We start from the raw sequence: 17,380 nt of genomic DNA, 5'->3' as shown, positions 1-17,380 counted from the left end.
TCACATGTACTGTCACACAAGCACGGAGGGAGGGAGAGGATGGGAGAGAGAGAGAGAGAGAGAGAGAGAGAGAGAGAGACAGAGAGAGAGAGAGAGAGAGAGAGAGAGAGAGAGAGAGAGAGAGAGAGAGAGAGAGAGAGAGAGAGAGAGAGAGAGAGAGAGAGAGAGAGAGAGAGAGAGAGAGACAGACATAGCATGCATTTAAGTTTAATTAACTCTTTCCGGGTGTCCTCTGATGCATAATCGTTGTGCATTTGAAATGTTGCATCGGCAACAACAAAAAAAAACCTCACACAACGACTAAAAACTGAAGTGAATCCAACTGTATAGTGAGAAAAAGCGGGGGAACAGAATGACGGGGCAGAGAATAAAGTCAGCCCAGCCACTACTAGCCCAATAACAAAAAGGGATAAGGCTGAGGTACAGGAGTCTAGTGTGGAGGACAAAAGACCCCACACACAGCCCGCCGGCCGCGCACACATACCTATAGGGAACAAAAGCAGCTTGGCAGACCTGAGCTCTATGCATTCATGCATTCCTGCATGAATGGGCCGCCGTCCACCTCAGCGGTCTATTCCTTTAATGCTAAGCCACTGCACCGCCGCAGCACAGCAGAGGCATGGACGGGTGCATGTCCCAAGGAGGCCATGCCTTTTATTCAACCAGAGATGAACAGCACATGAATAGAGCTCGACAGCGTTGGCAGAGTGACCTCGCTGGCTGGCAGACAGACAGACAGAAACAGGCAGACAGGTATATAGATAGACAGGTTGACGGACAAGACGAGTCAGATGAGCTGGCGGGTTCCTCTGATTTAATTACTCTCCAGTTCCTGTGGCTGTATGTGTGATGCAACACAGGGACAGAATACAAAGGTGCACGGTGGAAGGGTTGCTCGGGTCAGAGAGGAGAGGAGAGATGGGAGGAGAGGAGAGGAGAGGAGAGGAGGCAGTGCCAAGTTTAAGCTACTGATGCAAAGAGAGGAAAACCCTTATATCGCTCTCTGGGTCTCTCTCTGTCTCTGTCTCTCTCTCTCTCCCTCCCTCGCCCTCCCCCTCTCCCTCTCTCTCTCTCTCCATCTCTCTCTCTCTCTCTCTGGGTCTATTCCCCGCGCCCCAACCCCCCTCCCTCCGTCCCTCCCAGCAGTAGAAGATGATAATCCAGTGTTCAGCCACAGAGAGAAAGGCAGGCTGCATTTAGTGCAGTTCCATGGGGAGCGTGGAGCCTCGACGCTCCCCTGCAGGTCCTCCCTGCAGGCCGCCTCACATTACTGCTGTCAATCACCATACCGGCTGCAGCAGCAGCAGCTGCCCCAACCTGACACCGTCAGTCCGTTTGACACCTTTCCGTTTCAAACGTCTCTTTCAACGCTGGCTGATCTGTTTATTCCCGGTTGTGGCAGCAGGCGAGCAGCCAGGTTCATATAGTAAACGCGGGGGGGGGGGGGGGAGAAGTGCGACATTCAAACTGACCGTCGATCACTTTCAATAAATGACACAAGAAACTAAAACTAAACGAATGTCGATATCAACCCTCATTTTCATCCTCCGTTATGCCAACAGCGGTATGAGTCCGTAAAGGAAAAGTGAATCAATGTCCTCCATAGTTTAAATGAAAATATTAAACTGTGCTAATGTGATGTGTGTATTGATAAGGTGACAGATGGGTGGTGGGTGGCTCGGCTCACAATGTTGTATACACAGACCCTCTAGAGACACAGCATTATGCTTAACTTAGCTTGTTGTAGTTTTATTTTACTTGTGACTTTCCTGCCTTTTCCAACATGCTGCTACACAGTATATGGCACCTGAATTTAGATTAATAAAGTCTTATCTTATCTAATAAATAATAAGGCCAGTCTTGAAAACAAACATAGCAATAAGCTTCCGTTCCAAACCTGTATAGGGTCAATATAAGCAAATTATTTATGATCAGCTCCTATCCTCTTTCATAATTATGAAATAAAATGTACGAAAACAAAAATGATCCCACCTGTCACATTTTTAACCACAAACGCACACACTGTGCGCATGCACGCGCACACACAAAATGAAGTTGCAACATTAAAGACACACTTCGACAAAAAAAACACTGTTATTACGGTATAGTCTGTACAGTTTAACACCTGTGTGTATGTGTTTTTGAGCACGCGTGCATGTGTGCCTGTGCATGTGTGTGCGCGCGTGCGTGCGTGTGTGTGTGTGTGTGCATGTGTGACGGTCGGGCAGAGTAAAGGAGATGAGCCACGTTCAGATCTGTGACACCAGGTCTAATTAATTTCTCTGGCCTCAGGGTCGTCCGGGTAAAACAATTACACCTTTAATCTATTTTCAATGGAACTGAACTGTCTGTTTGCAATTAATGCCGTTATCCCCGAGACTGTGATGAAGCACACCGCTACAAGCTAAACTGTGTGCATGCACGTGTGCGCGTGTGTGCGTTCGTGTGTGATCTCTGTCTGCGTTCAACTGGACTAAATTGTGAATCTATAACAGATTAGCATGGACAAACTTAATAACGCTACAGAAGAGGGAGAGAGATAAGCGAGAGACAAAGAAATAAAGAGGGAGGGAGAGAGAGAGAGAGAGAGAGAGAGAGCGATAGTTCGCTGCGGGATGAATAGAAAAAAAAAACGGCGCAAGGTGCTTCTAATTACTTGGAATGGGTGGTGAGGAAGCACCTTAATAAGTGGTGCAGCCTCCTCCTCTCTCTGCTCATGGCTGCAGTTCTAATGAGTGTCAGTCACTCACAGCCAGGAGGAGGAGGAGGGGAGATAATGCTGTTGGCCTGTGCTACTCCCATTACTCTCAGGTCCTCACCTTCTAGCAAGCTTCGCCCGGGGCTACAACCTGAGACAGACAGCACTGTCAATTCACACACACTCATTCACTCAGTGACAAGACCACCGCTCTCTCCTCCGTCCTTTACGCGTTGTAATTCAGCAGGACTGCTGACATAATGACAAAATGGCCACTTGAAGGAGGTTTCGTTCTATTTTTTTTCACCCGTGTCCTTCGCGGTTTTTCCTCCACCGCAGCGGTTCTATAAAGCGTTTTAATTTAAGTGATCCCGAGTGTGATAGGATTCTGTCTCGCGCCGCTGGTGTGAAATGCCTGCCCTGCACGCAACTTTCACCACACACGGTATATAGCAGAAGTTGGTTCGGCTTGACGTGCCGGCCGGGACAGCTTCAGAATCAGAACTTTATTGTCACATCACAGCTTTACAAGTAAAAAAAAGTGTGTGAAATTTGTTTTTGTGCCACCAAGTTTAAATAATTCATTTTGAGCACTAAGTCGCTAACCGCCGAAGAAAGTGCACGATTCGCTGGGAGAGACCGGAGGGCAAATCAAGTGTGAAGGCATGCTCGCCCTAAATACTCTAGTAAGACCCATTCTGTGGAAGATATTAGATCATATTTATTGTCTTATCAAAGAGAAGGTTTTGAGTCTTGCCGACTGACAAGTGGCAAATCAATTTTGACTCTGGATTCCCTTTCTTCTTCTCTTTGATGCCTCCGTCTCCCCTCGCCGCTCCCGTGCAGCATCCAAATGTCAAGACTGTGAGTACACTGCTATACAGAGGCAGTATAGTGTTACATCAGGCTAACATCAGCTCCATCTTTTTGCCGGGTATAAGCTACGGTTATGAGTTCATAAACAATGTTTGAGCTTGTGACGGTAATGTGGTTGTATTAGACGGCGGCGTGGACGCGAGGTAACACAGCAGGCAGGACGTGCTACAGCTTTTGTAGAGTTAGATCAGGCTTTAGACTGTGGGCTTTGAGCTTTGTGTGTGTGCGTGCGCGTGCCCGCGCTGCGCGTCCACGTATTACCCTGAGACCGTTTCACAGCGTGAGAAAATCGATGAGACCGATGTACCACCGCCTCCCTCCGCCAACGTTTGCGCACATGCACGCCAGAGGCACGCATTATATGCACACAGCGCGTGCGTACGCATGCACACAAGTAGACATACCTGCCCTCTTTCTCTCCTGTTCTTTCTCTTTCACAGACACACAAACACACACACACACACGGCACCTTCACACTCCCTTTCCTCTCCTCCGGTCTCTCTCTCTCTCTCTCTCTCCCTCCCTCCCCACACGCAGCCTAGAATATTGATGTGCTCTTTAAGAGCCCCTCTTTCTCAGTTTGTGTCACATTCCATCCATCTACGGGCCATTTTTCCAGCAGCTCAGCGTCCCGAGCCAAACGTCAGATATAGAGTGAAAGCAATTCGAGCCCCAAACTCCTCCGCTTTTATCCAGCGGGTTTATACAATGGCGTCCCCCCGCCAGCCAGCCTGCTGGATGGCACGCCGCTAGCTTCGCCATTTCATCATCCTCACGTTCTAATGAGGCAACATGCCTCTCTGCTGCACGTCAGCCCGTATGGTTTCATATCGTTAATAATGGCTCCGTGCACCGACCGTAATATTATTCTCCCAACTATACTGACGTACGTGTTATAGCATTACGTCGTGCTTTATAGCTATTGGAAAATAGCAGATCTACAAGCATTTTCAGAAAAACTGTCCGGATGTAGAAGATATTTTTTTAGAATCTGATCTCAGGTCAGGCGTATAGCTGTCTGTGTCCAGAGCTAAACCGCTGGGCTGATCAGCACCACACTATTTGTGCACAATTCCAGTAAGGTACAGAACTACCTCCACTTTTTTCACATAAAGTCTGGTACTCCACAGAAGTGAACCTTTTCAAGCCTGTTTTCTCAACTCGCTGTTTTCTGCAAGACATTACTCTATAAGCCATATCTCCAAAACTGGTGGGCCAAACTGAACAACCAATATGTCAATTTGAAGCAATGAGTCCCTGCTTTCAGATGACATGAGAAAACGAAAATTCAAAAACAAATCCAATGGCAGTCCCTCAGTCAAATTCAGTCATTATGTTCATCAGACCTCAACAAACCCTGTAGGCCTACACTCGAGACACGCTCCTTATATGGCCAGTACAGAATTCATTCCATATGTTGATCCCCCCCCCCCATGCCAAAGCGCCAGCGCTCGCCCAGCAGTCTGCTGTCCCCCAGGCGGATGCGTGCACGCCTCTCGCCCTCAGGCGTCTTGCTGGTAGTAGTAGTAGTAGTATTGGGCAGTGCACTACATGACTTCACACCTCATACTATAAGAAACAAGGTGTTGTGGAAGCTTTTTTTTGGGTTATCCTTTTGATTATGGGTGGTTCGGATGAATGTCAAAAGTGTGTGTGTGTGTGTGTGTGTGTGTGTGTGTGTGTAGAAGAGAGATGTTAACACCGTCGTGTAAACGTCTTGCCAGCCATCGCGCCTCCCCATCGACACGCCCACAGAGAGCGCGCCCACCACAAAACCAGATTACAGGTTACTGGAGCGCATATAGCGCCGTGGTGTTGACATCGCTCATTATCTCCGATATACCGTATCTCTGGATAGCAGGTTGCCGCGTATCAAATGGCAGGTGCGCGGAAGAGTTTATTCCTGCTGGCACACGTTAGTATAGTGTGTGAGCGCGGGCATATGCCGGAGGAGCGCCCCCACACCGCAGCCCGAGGTTGATTATTGTGGGGGCGAGTGGCAATTAACCCACTTTGAGCGGGAACCCCCTTTTGGTGTTACGTGCGTTATGTTATAATTTAGCTATTGAAAAAAAAATATATATATTGTATGTTTTTTTGTGGCTTTCGCCTTTATTTTATATTTTTTATGGAGGGACAGACAGTAGGCCGACAGGAAATGGGGAGAGAGATAGGGGGAGTGACATGCAGTAAAGGCCGTCGGGATCGGGAGTCGAACCCGCGGCAACACTGCCAGACTGGATTACCAGCCAAGGTGCCTGGACCGCTGAGCCACGGCCCCAGGCCTTGCGGCAACAAATCTTCGAATAGGTATATATTCTTTGAGAGAGCGACATCAGGCCTAAATGGGTTAAAGTAGCTCTAATTAGAAAGGCTTCTATGTGCACGGGGGGCCAACGGAGAGCTCCCCGGTGCTATCTAGAGACTCCGGCGGAGAGACGGCAAACGGCAGAGAGGCGCATGGCAAGTCTGACACCACTTGTCAATTAGTCGGTTTGCGGCGGCTGTTTTGCCGAGCGGTCTGAATGCATAAACCCGACTCTGAAGTTCTGCAGTCATCGTCGGACGACCTGAGCCCTGCCTCTCTGCGCCACGGCTGGCTACATGAAACAGGGAAGACAATCTATACCGATAGCTAGAACTTTACACTAGCCTGGAACTCACCTATGCGCAGCTGCTGGACATGACACTAATTAATTAGAGCGACAGAGAGAGAGGAGTGTGTGTGTGTGTGTGTGTGTGTGTGTGTGTGTGTGTGTGTGTGTGTGTGTGTACGGGTGTGCGTCAATTTAACAAAGGTGCAGACCATCAGAAATCAGCAGAGAGTGATTGACGTTTGCGCTACTCTATGCCAAATTGAAGTGGACTCGGACCCAGACATTTTTTTTTCTCCCTGGAAATAAAAACATCTGGGTTTCCGAGGCTATGACTTTATACATGAGGAAGAAGGGAGCATGGAGATTAGGATGTTCAGATGTGCGTTTGCGCGTGTGCTTCTCCGTGTCATCTATCCCCACCCTGTTATATCTGACTGGGAGCGTCCAAACAGCAGGATGCAGTAAATAAATCATATTCATATTAAGACGAGGGACATTTGCACATATAGCTGTATTTTTCCTAATCCTTCTTTCCACTTTATTCATTTTCGTTTTTTTTGTTTTCAGAGGTTAACCCATTCAAACTATTAGGAAGGGGCAACTAATGAACAGTGGATGTTGGAGTTCCGGCACTTAAACTAACCAGGAGCCTTTGTGTTAATTAAAAATGGCCATGAGTAACTGTCACCCCAATCCGCTCACTATGGATATCAACTACTTATGCATGTCATGTGTTGTTCCAAGACGTCAACCTCCTATTACTGTACAGATGACCGTCAAAATATACAGACAAATTGTTTGTTTGTTTTTTTTCATCCGGCTTCCGAGTTTGAGTTTCCTGCCAAAGGATCCTGTGTGAAACAGTGTTGTTTCCGTCGACTAAAACTATAGACGAAAGTTGCTCGTCGACTACCTTTTTGTACTGGCGAAAACTAAATGGAAACTAAATGAAAACAAGCTATGACGACGAAAACTAAGACTAAATAATATACTGACAATTTCGTCAACAAATACAAAATTGACTAAAATGTGGACTAGTGGACAACAGATCCAGGATAAACAATTTTTCACTTCAACTGTAGATTTAGTCGACTAAAATCTCATGATATTTAGTCGACTTAAAGTTTCATCCCAAAGACTATGACTATGAACTAAAATAGAAATCTGCTGCCAAAAACAACACTATGGTGTGAAATAGTTGGGGGTGGAGTGACGTCCCTTTTTTCAAAATGGAGGATTACTCATTTCGACACGGCGAGAGAGTGTCGAAGTGGATCAAGATGCTCCACTCATTGTGTTTCTCCTCTCTTTTCCGCGCCCTCTCCTCTCTTCCAACTGACATGTCAACTTTCTATCCCCTCCTAGCCTCCCCTCTCTCCCCCCCGGCCTCTCCTTCCTCTTCCATCCTTTGCAGAGAGTGTGTTGTAATCTTGAGGATTGTGTGGGGCTCTGGGTGTGAGAGGTGACGGCTATACAGCAGGATGAGCGCTGGTAATCTGCCACACTGGATTAGAGTCTAATCCCCCCCCTCCCTCCCTCCCTCCCTTCTATCGCAGAGGGACCATCTCCGGGGCGTGCCAATTTGATTAATCTGAGACCCTCACATCGGCAGCTTAGAGCCTTTGCACCATTTGGATTTGAAGGTATCTCTCATGCTTTCATCAGCCTGCCGCCGTCGAAACATTGCATTGTTGTGATGCAATACTCGGAGGTGAGGAGGACCCCCCCTCCCCCTCCCTCCCTCCCTCCCTCCCCCCCCCCCCCCCCCCCGGCCCAGTGGCGTCGACCGCATGGATTTATAGCCTGGCTGATGAGGGCGCTAATCCTGCACAATAGTTGAGGATTCATCAGAACGGCTTGCATTGGGGACGTCCGTCCGTCCGTCCGTCCGTCCACAAAAAACAACTGCCTGAAGTGCATTGGGCATGTCTGCCGGATCCCGCAGGCAAAGGGTGAGATAAAAAAGGGCTTGTGAACGCCAAAAGAAACCCGAACTTGCGTCCACGCCGGTGACGTCTATACTCTGAAGCGACTCCGAGTCTTATATAATAAGCGTGAAGGTTGCTCTGTCCTGCCTCGTGCACTTCCATGACCCGCAACACGTTCAATTAATGTCCAATACCGCAGGGTTAAATTGGCGTTAGTAATTCCCCAGGCTTGGCAGCTAGAGACAACTAGAGCTACCAAAGGCCATTCCAGTCACGCAGCAGCTATAGAGGGAACATGATTAACCCATTCTTGGCGGGAACCCCATTTTGGCGATAGCATTATGCTAGGCTTTAGCTATTGAAAAAAATCGCAGATCTACGAGCTCGTAGCGCACGACGAACGACTGACATGGAAACATGGATTTTTTTCAGAAAACTGTCAGGATGTAGAGAAGACATTATTTTAATCTGATCTCAGGTCAGAATGGGTTAACCAATTACCTTGCCTTTCTAATGAATGACTAATACTTGCAGGCCTGATGGGCAGACTGACGGCTCCCTCTGTGCTAATGGGAACATTCATGTGCGTTACGCATGCCGACCCAGGAGCCTATAATCCAACAGTAACCGATTTGAATTCACGCCAGCAGACGTGCACATACGTCTCGGGCAACGTTCCAATCGGAACGTTTGAAAAAAAACATTCATATTTACATTTCGGGAGGAATTTTAACGTTCACCGACCATATTGATAAGTGTATAGAAACATTAAATCGCTGCCATTAAAAGATTCCTCCGCTCCATTATGCTTGCAGGGTTTTATTTCTTTTTGTATTTTAATCTTACGATAGAGCACTTATACAGTATAGTGGTGCATAAGGAGCCACTGTAACAGGATAAATATTCAGAACATAAAGGTGGTATATAGGCCCAGCCCTCTGAGAGGGTGTGCGTGCGCGTGTGTGTGTGCTTGTGTGTGCGTGTGTTGTGATGTCACTAGTGCACCCGAGAAGTTCCTTTTAACCGAGGTCAAATTTAAAATAAGAATCGAATGCATTAAATATCAATACGAGGCAAATGAAAAACACATTTTTTTTTCAATGCTAGTGGACGGAGAGAGAAGATTTTTGTCCAACCAAGGACGCGGAAGAGCAACCAATCGATGAGAAGGGAGGCGGGATCACAGACGGCATACGTGACTTGACAAAGGGTCAGACTGAGGGGCGGGGTTGCCCTTGGTGTGTGTCAGACAAGACAATCATGGCATTGTTTGCTTATTGCCGATACTGTATACAGTACGTTGTCATGTTTAAAAAATTACCATACCTTCAATCAGTCAGTGCACTTGATGGCACAGGATTGACCCGAGTGGATTGACTAACGTCCTTCTCTAGTCGACAATGACCGGTTGGGGACTTCGGACATACAAGTGGACATTGGCTTTGCAGAGTGCAAAAGGCTTGATTGATTGGAATATGGCTCAGGCAGTATAGCATTCATGAACCGACAGGTCACCGTGCATGCCCATCTTTCTAAACGCTGTATGGTTGTAAACACTAACCCGACGCTGCCAGATCCAAGAAGCTTGCTACACACATTTGTTTCACAGCATTATTGGGATCTGGGATCTCGGGAGGCAATTCGATGACGGGGCTGTTCCTTTTTTTTTCCAAGATACTTGGTAGATGATTGGATGGGACCGTGTGGGGGCGTGCAAACACAACCAATCATATCGACGTGTCTACGCCATAGACATATTTCTCGTCCGTCGTATACGTCCGAAGGTGTCGCGCGCCAGAATCGCCGATCTACAAGCTCACAACGCGCCGCGGCGTCGCGTTGTGAGCGATTTTTCGTGAGACCGACCGCAGATCAACCGTAGCAGAGCAGCACCCCAAAAAAAAAAAAAACTACAACACAACAGCTGCTTCTATATATAGCGTCACACCCGGTTTCGCACATATCCCCGCCCTTAGCTCACGCCGATTGGTTCGAACCACGGAGCGGTTCGGTGTTAGCTCAACTCCCTGAGATGCCGTGTTGGGGAACATGGTTACCCAATACCGCCCCCATCTGGCAGAGTCAGGTTATGTAAACACTACTTGAGCATACTCTGTCATTTTGTTGACTAGGGTTTGATGCCAGTCGCTCTGATCGCACACACTTGCTAAGTCTCTCTTGATAAGAGCGCCTGATTCGGTAAACGCGGTGCACAGGTGAGCTGTCAGACAGGGCTGCACAGAGTGAAAGTGTCGGACTGCATGTCAAGTATGAAAGCGGAGAGGCACGAGGTATTCGTGCATAGCCTCGTACATTCGGGGTATAAACGGTGCCAGGAACAGATTGTTGAGCTGTCCGTATACGGTGTGTATTGGCAGGGCAATGCAGTGTTATAGAGGCAGCAGCAAATCATTACTGAAGGCATATATGTAAACACGACAAATCATTATTGAAGGCATGATATGTAAACACGACAGGACATCAGCAGACAACACACACATATATAGGGACGGTTTTCATTTCATGTTATCCCTAAAATGATTGAAACGTGAAGTGAAAACTCCTGGTACAGTCTATCTATTATCACATGACACGATACTATTCTGTGATCTCAAGATCCGTTAACCCAAGATAAAGGGAGTATAATGCGATGTAATTAACCCATTTTGACCTGAGATCAGATTCTAAAAATGTCTTCTACTACATCCTGACAGTTTTCTGAAAAAGCTATGCTTCTATGTCAGTGGTTCGAGTTTTCCTACAAGCTCGTAGTGCGCCACCGAAAAGCTGATAGATTATTGTTTGTGTGCTTAACCCATTCTGAACGGGAACCCATTTTGGCATTAAATCATGTCATGCTTTAGCTATTTTTGAAAAACTGACATTTTTAGAATCTGATCACAGGTCAGAATGGGTTAATCAGACCAGTGTGTGTCCAGTGGAAACCTCGTATGAATCTGATCTCAGGTCAGAATGGGTTAACGAAGCAAACAAACTACCACCGCTGCCCTTATATAGACGCACAAACGGGCAAGGAGAATAACACTACGAGAAAAACAACTCCAGTCCGTTTAGACTCTTAGAATTCAATGAACACTGAGGATGTACTGTAACTATATGCAGTTGCTGACATCCCCCCCCCCCTTTTTTCCCTTTTTGCATAAATGTGTGTGTGTGTATATATTGTAGGCTATACTGTATAGTGCACGTGGTCCTCAAAGGGGGTTCTGGTGCACTTGACATCATCAAACCAGGAAGTTATGCAGGAACGCCTACTGGGTGGCAAAAAACTACTGTCTGGCCTCGACAGCCCCATATACATCCAAACAGAAAAGTCCCTATCTGATTGCATTAAACAACGTTAAGCAATGTTAAACTCACTTTGCATGTTGCTTTGCCACTCGACGTGCCATTCACTTTAAGCATGCGCATATACCCTCTATAACCGTGTGTGCGTGCGTGCGTAGCGTAGCGCAGCGCAGCGTCTCCCCGCTCACCTCGGTCCGCGGTGTGCGTGTACTCGGGGATGAGCGTGTCCAGGGGGTGCATGACGCTGGTGGGCCGCGCCCTGCCGCTGTCCTCCTGGTGCTCCCCAGACGCCACGCCGTTCTCGTACAGCTGGCTCTCCCCGTGGCGCAGATGCCAGGTCAGTCCTAACAGGTGGACCACTGCACACGCACACACACACACACACACACACACACACACACAGCGAGAGACAGACAGAGAGAGGGAGGAGAAAAATGATGGGGTCATTATTCCTCGCATGCAGAGAGGGGGTTGCGTTTGAATCTCTTTTAATGCTCGTCTTAAACTCCTCGCTCGGTTTATGTGCTTATTAGCGCTCGGCAAGACGGCACGGGCAATTAATGCGCACACGCACGCAGTGAGCACCCACGCCCGGCACACCCACACACACACACACACACACACACACACACGCAACGTATGGACACACACACACGCGCACAGATGAAGAGAGACACTGCGCGAACGCACACACACACACACGTACTGTATGCGCTGTAGCCTACTGTACGCTCTGCACCAAAATGCGAGAGTGACAGAGGTGGGCAATTAAGTGAGATCTTCAGAGCAGGAGCCCAGGGCTGGTATTAAAGAACCAACACGGTCCTTTATGCATGACTAATGACGCTTTGAGAAGCTGCCTCACACATTCACTATCCATACGGGCCCCCTTTAAAACATCTAGACCTGCATGAGGACGACGTTTGAGAAATGTCTTCTAAAAACCATGACAGTTTTCTGAAAAACCTCATGTTTCTGTATAAGTGGTGCTCAATATTTCATATTTTCATGCCGAACTCTCATCTGAAAATATGTTGTTCCAGTTTGGGACCTCCCCCCCAGCAGCAAAGATAATGAGTTAAAAACGTTCTGGAAAAACGCTCTGAGAGAATACATATTCAAAGATTTACAGCCACGTTTTTTACGAGCAGAGTCACCTACAAGCTTGTATAGCTAGCTTGTAGATCTGCTATTTTTCAAAAGCTAAAGTATAACATAACGCTTTAAAACACCAAAAGGGGTTCCCGCCCAGAATGGGTTAAAACAACAAAGGTAAAGCAGGACACCGGACCCCTCCCTCTGTAAAAGTGTTTACGAGGACAACAATCTGACACGCTGTTAAATAAAACCAGCCAACACCTGCCAAAATTAATTAGCATCTAGCCAGTGTGCCAATAAAACCTTCAATTAAAAGGGAAGAAAAAAAGAAAGAAATAGCACAGCTCCATTGGCACACACACAGTTGTATTCTTAACCTCCCATTGGAATTGCTGTTTAGTGATTGTACAAAAAAAAAAAAAAAAAAAGTGTGTCTCCATGCCGACGGAAGTGACTGAAATAAATCTATTTGCAGTCAAATCGCAAACGTGGAGTGTGCTTTTTGGTGACAGTGTGACTCTTCGCTGGCAGTGTGGATGGTTGTCGCACAGTCTGACTCTGATCAAGGTATAACGAGCTGCTAACGACTTCAAACGTAGGTGTCTGTCTTGTCTGCTGATTGCCCCCAACGCACACAAACATGCTTCACGAGCACACGCGCACACACTAATATTACACCGGTAATATGCGTGTGCATGTGAGCACACACACACACACACACACACACACACACACACACACACACACACACACACACACTGCTTGGGAAAGAGAACGTATGCAATGCATACTTCCTTATTCACACACTGTATGCGCACGCACGCACGCACGCACACCTTCCCTCCCCATGGCTGATGAGGAATACCTAATTAAAACGTCATGATAAGTTCAAAGCCATTTTGGAGTCACTTTGCATGGCACTAGGCACAGAGGGGGAGAAGAAATAAATTAAGATTACTTTTCTTTGAAAAGTGCCAAATCTAAATGTGTGAAGACTATGAAGACGGAGCTCAGAGAGCTGAGGCTATGAATCCTGGTCCTACACGACGTGCTCCTGTGTTCGACGCTCGGTGGAATCCGTTCCAACTTCTAACGGGCGTCGGGAGGGCCTCTGTTGGTTTAACCCATTTTGGGCAGGAACCCCTTTTGGTGTTATCGCATCATGTTATGCTTTAGCTATTGAAAAATAGCAGATCTACAAGCTCGTAGCTTGATAAGAGCTTGCTATTTTTGAAAAATCGTGAAAATGTGCCTCAAATTTGGAATATTCTTTTTCAGAACAAACGTTTTTATAACTCAAATCTTTGCTCCTGGGGAGGTCCTTGGAACAACATATTTTCAGATGGGGGTCGGAGGCCAATTACAGATCATTTTTGGGGTCCTTGACATGAAATATTGAGCGATATATAGGCCTAGAGACATGAGGTATTTCAGAAAACTGACCTTTTTTTCAGGTCTAAATGGGTTAAGCTTTCTTATGGTGTACAATACGGAAAAGACTCTTCAAAGCAGAAACGGTGACAATTATGAGGAGCCATCGGAGGGGGGGGGCGCCAAGCATCATTTAGTTCACACTAATTGAACTGTCAGATCATGACGAGAGTGCGCGCACACACACACAGACACACACATGCGCGTGTGTAAATGCGCAAACGCGCACGCACATCGCTCTTCATATTGCCGTGGGAACAAGTCACTCTCGTCCAAAAATAGTTTTTCTCCATTTATTATTATATATATATTTTTTACATTACAAGAGACCATTGTGGAATTCAGAGTTGTGATGACAGTACTGTAATGTAACGTGTCACATTTTGTGACTGGAACTTCTGTGCCGTTGCCACAATAATGCGTTCTTTCAAGTTAAGAGCGAGGACTTCTGCGTCGACATGGACGGATGGCGTTTGGGCAAAAAATAATGAGTATACAGTTAACGCGGCAAAGGCAGGAGGGACCATATGTCACGGTCACACAACCGATTTAACCCATTCTGACCTGAGATCAGATTCATACGAGGTTTCCACTGGACACACACTGGTCTGATTAACCCATTCTGACCTGAGATCAGATTCTAAAAATGTCAGTCGTTCTTCGAATTTTTCAAAAATAGCAGACCTACAAGCTCGTATCGCGCCACTCGGTGGCGCGATATGAGCTTGTAGATCTGCTATTTTTCAATAGCTAAAGCATAACATGATGCCAACACCAAAATGGGTGCCCGGTCAGAATGGGTTAACGCGGCAAAGGCAGGAGGGACCATATGTCACGGTCACACAACCGATTTAAGCAATGACATAACTTGGGGAAAAAAATGTTAATATTTCCTCCGCTTTTTAAAACGTGTCCGTGATGAACGTGTTTCCCCGAGATTAATGCCACGTTTAGAAGCGTGTACTGTAGATGTCTTTTCTGCACGGCGTCAGCGGCATATGGGACAAAGTGTAAATGGGCTTAAGCATGAGATACTTACAGCCCCCCCCCCCCCCCCCCCCCTGCCGGTGTCCTCCTCTGCTGTGGAACAAGTCGTCACGATGCCATACAGTATAGTTCAAGAGAGGACTACAGTATGTGTGAACGATGGAGAGTGTCGCCCCAAAGGTAGCATTTTGTATAATTGTCATTGTTCACTGTTATAATGAGTAGATGGGGGGGGGGGAGGAGAGGAAGAGGGGACCAGGAGGGACTGTCCCTAACTGAACCTGAAGGAAACATCATTTTCTTCTACCATACTGTATACAACCTAAAGGCTCGTACATACTACAGTTTTTGGTGATGGGTTATATCACCATTATCAGGTGATAGCTTAAAGGATTGACCCCGCCTCCCTGTGGTTTACCCAAACTTCTAGACCAATCAGTGAACGGGGGTGATAGCTGCAGAGTGAAAAGACTTGTCTGATGGTAAAAACACAGAGAGATGGGTCTGTGTCCGCGGTGATAGCTGATCATCACCGCGACTAACGTAATGGTGTAGTTTTCCAACCCTTTAAAAACTACACCACGGTGATAAGCTATCACCAAAAACTGTATGTATGAGCCTTAAGGCTCATACATAGTCTGGATTTACGGTGGTGGGGTGACCACCGAACTACAACATGACGTCACGAGCCGCGGTGAAGAGCAAACCACCGCCACCGCTCCAGCCCTTCTCTCTGTTTTTACTCACCACCGCTCAACGTTATTTCAGCTCCGGTGGTCAGCTCACCACCGGAGCGGTGGTCACCTTACCACCGAAAATCCAGACTATGAATAGGCCTTTACTCTTACTACCGTTTTAGGTGATACGCTATCACCTAAAATGGTGATAACCTATCACCTAAAACTGGAGTATGTATGAGCCTTTAGGCTACCTCTATCTCCACTCCTTTCCTCTGCCCTTGACTCCTCTCCTCATCATAAATGTCGCTACCCAGTCTCTCTCTCTCTCGCTCTCTCTCCTCCATTGCTTCTTAAACCTCTCACGCTGCTCCTCTTTTTCTGTCTGCTGACATCTTTTTCTCAATTTACAATTTAGCAGATGCTCTTAATCCTCTCACTCTGTCTCCCCCCTCTCTCTCTCTCTCTCTCTCCCTCCACACACACACACACACACACTCCATCTCACTTCGTCTATTGTTGACCTTTAGCTGGAACACTTAGCGTCCAGAATGGAGGAGTCAGACAGGGTGGGGGGGGTAGGGGGGGAGTTAAGCAGATCTGACGCGCAGAACACACACACACACACACAGACAGACACAGACACACAGACAGACACACAGACACAGACAGACATGTCGCTGGTGCACATGCATGCAGCGCACGCTCTCCCTACACTTGGCTCGAAGGCTGTCTGCCTCATTCAAGATTCAAGAGGAGAAATCCTAATCATCTTAGTGTGTTGCGTTCACACATACTGTACGAGGGGTTCTGTCTGGGTGGGTTCCTCACACAATAAAAAGATTAAATTGAAGAAAACACGTATAGAAGACACCGACTGTAACAAAGTAAGATCCTTAGTGTTAATCCGGTGCTTTAATGAATAAAACAATTTGCAGCACGGTAGAGTAATGTTACAATGCAATATAACTGGTTTACATGGTTGCTGAAACCTCTGATCTCCATGTTCTAACTTCTTGTTGTTTGCTTGTAAATTAACGTCCCACATGATCACACTACAGAACCGGTTGGTTCCAAATGGGAACCGGTTCAGTTATTTTCCACCGGTTGGAATGGGAACCGGTTCAGTTCTTTAAAATAACTGAACTGGTTCCTATTGGGAACCAACCGGTGGAAAATACCTGAAACGGTTCCTGTTGGGAACCAACCGGTGGAAAATAACTGAACCGGTTCCCACTGGGAACCAACCGGTGGAAAATAACTGAACCGGTTCCTACTGGGAACCAACCGGTGTTAAAGAACTGAACCGGTTCCTGTTGGGAACCAACCGGTGGAAAATAACTGAACTGAACTGCTGCAAACAGGCCAGCCTGAAGCACATTCACGTTCACTTGGGAGGTATTTATGATTTTGTGATTGTTTCAGTCAAAGATACAAATATATTGCTGTCCAAACTTTGTTGCGGGCAACAAATCCCTTTCAACATGTGACGTAGTCAACTCTTGCCGTCTCTCTCGTATCACACCGGTCGCCGCATGCAGTCAAATCCAAGTAAAAGTTGTTTTTTTCTTTTAGACCTAAACGTTTGTGGCAGTGACGCTGCGTCACATACCTAACCTACGTATATGGTTTAGGAACCTATGGGTTCCAGACTCTAGAGCGATCGTACGTTTGTGTCATTATTATGTACAAATCAGACCATTCACACTTTCCCTTCTGCTTTTCCCCCTTTTGCTATTTTTGAATTTGAAGCCTGAAAAGTGAGTTTCCACCCGACAG

The 17,380-nt window shown here is 46.9% G+C and overlaps 1 protein-coding gene across 1 annotated transcript in view; it reads right to left on the bottom strand.

Annotated features, from left to right (window-relative positions):
* Nucleotides 1–17,380, bottom strand: part of tenm1 (teneurin transmembrane protein 1) — a gene marked incomplete at both ends in the record, with an annotated part of 354,011 nt that overhangs the window by 188,415 nt on the left and 148,216 nt on the right. Inside the window, one exon of the mRNA XM_080773976.1 lies at nucleotides 11,597–11,767. Coding sequence (XP_080630102.1) covers nucleotides 11,597–11,767 — 171 coding nt within the window. The remainder of the gene's footprint in view (nucleotides 1–11,596; nucleotides 11,768–17,380) is intronic.

Source organism: Protomyctophum bolini (genome assembly GCF_963924005.1).
Source record: "Protomyctophum bolini genome assembly, chromosome: 10".
Lineage (NCBI taxonomy): Eukaryota > Metazoa > Chordata > Actinopteri > Myctophiformes > Myctophidae > Protomyctophum > Protomyctophum bolini.
This window is presented reverse-complemented; position numbering and strand designations above follow the sequence as displayed.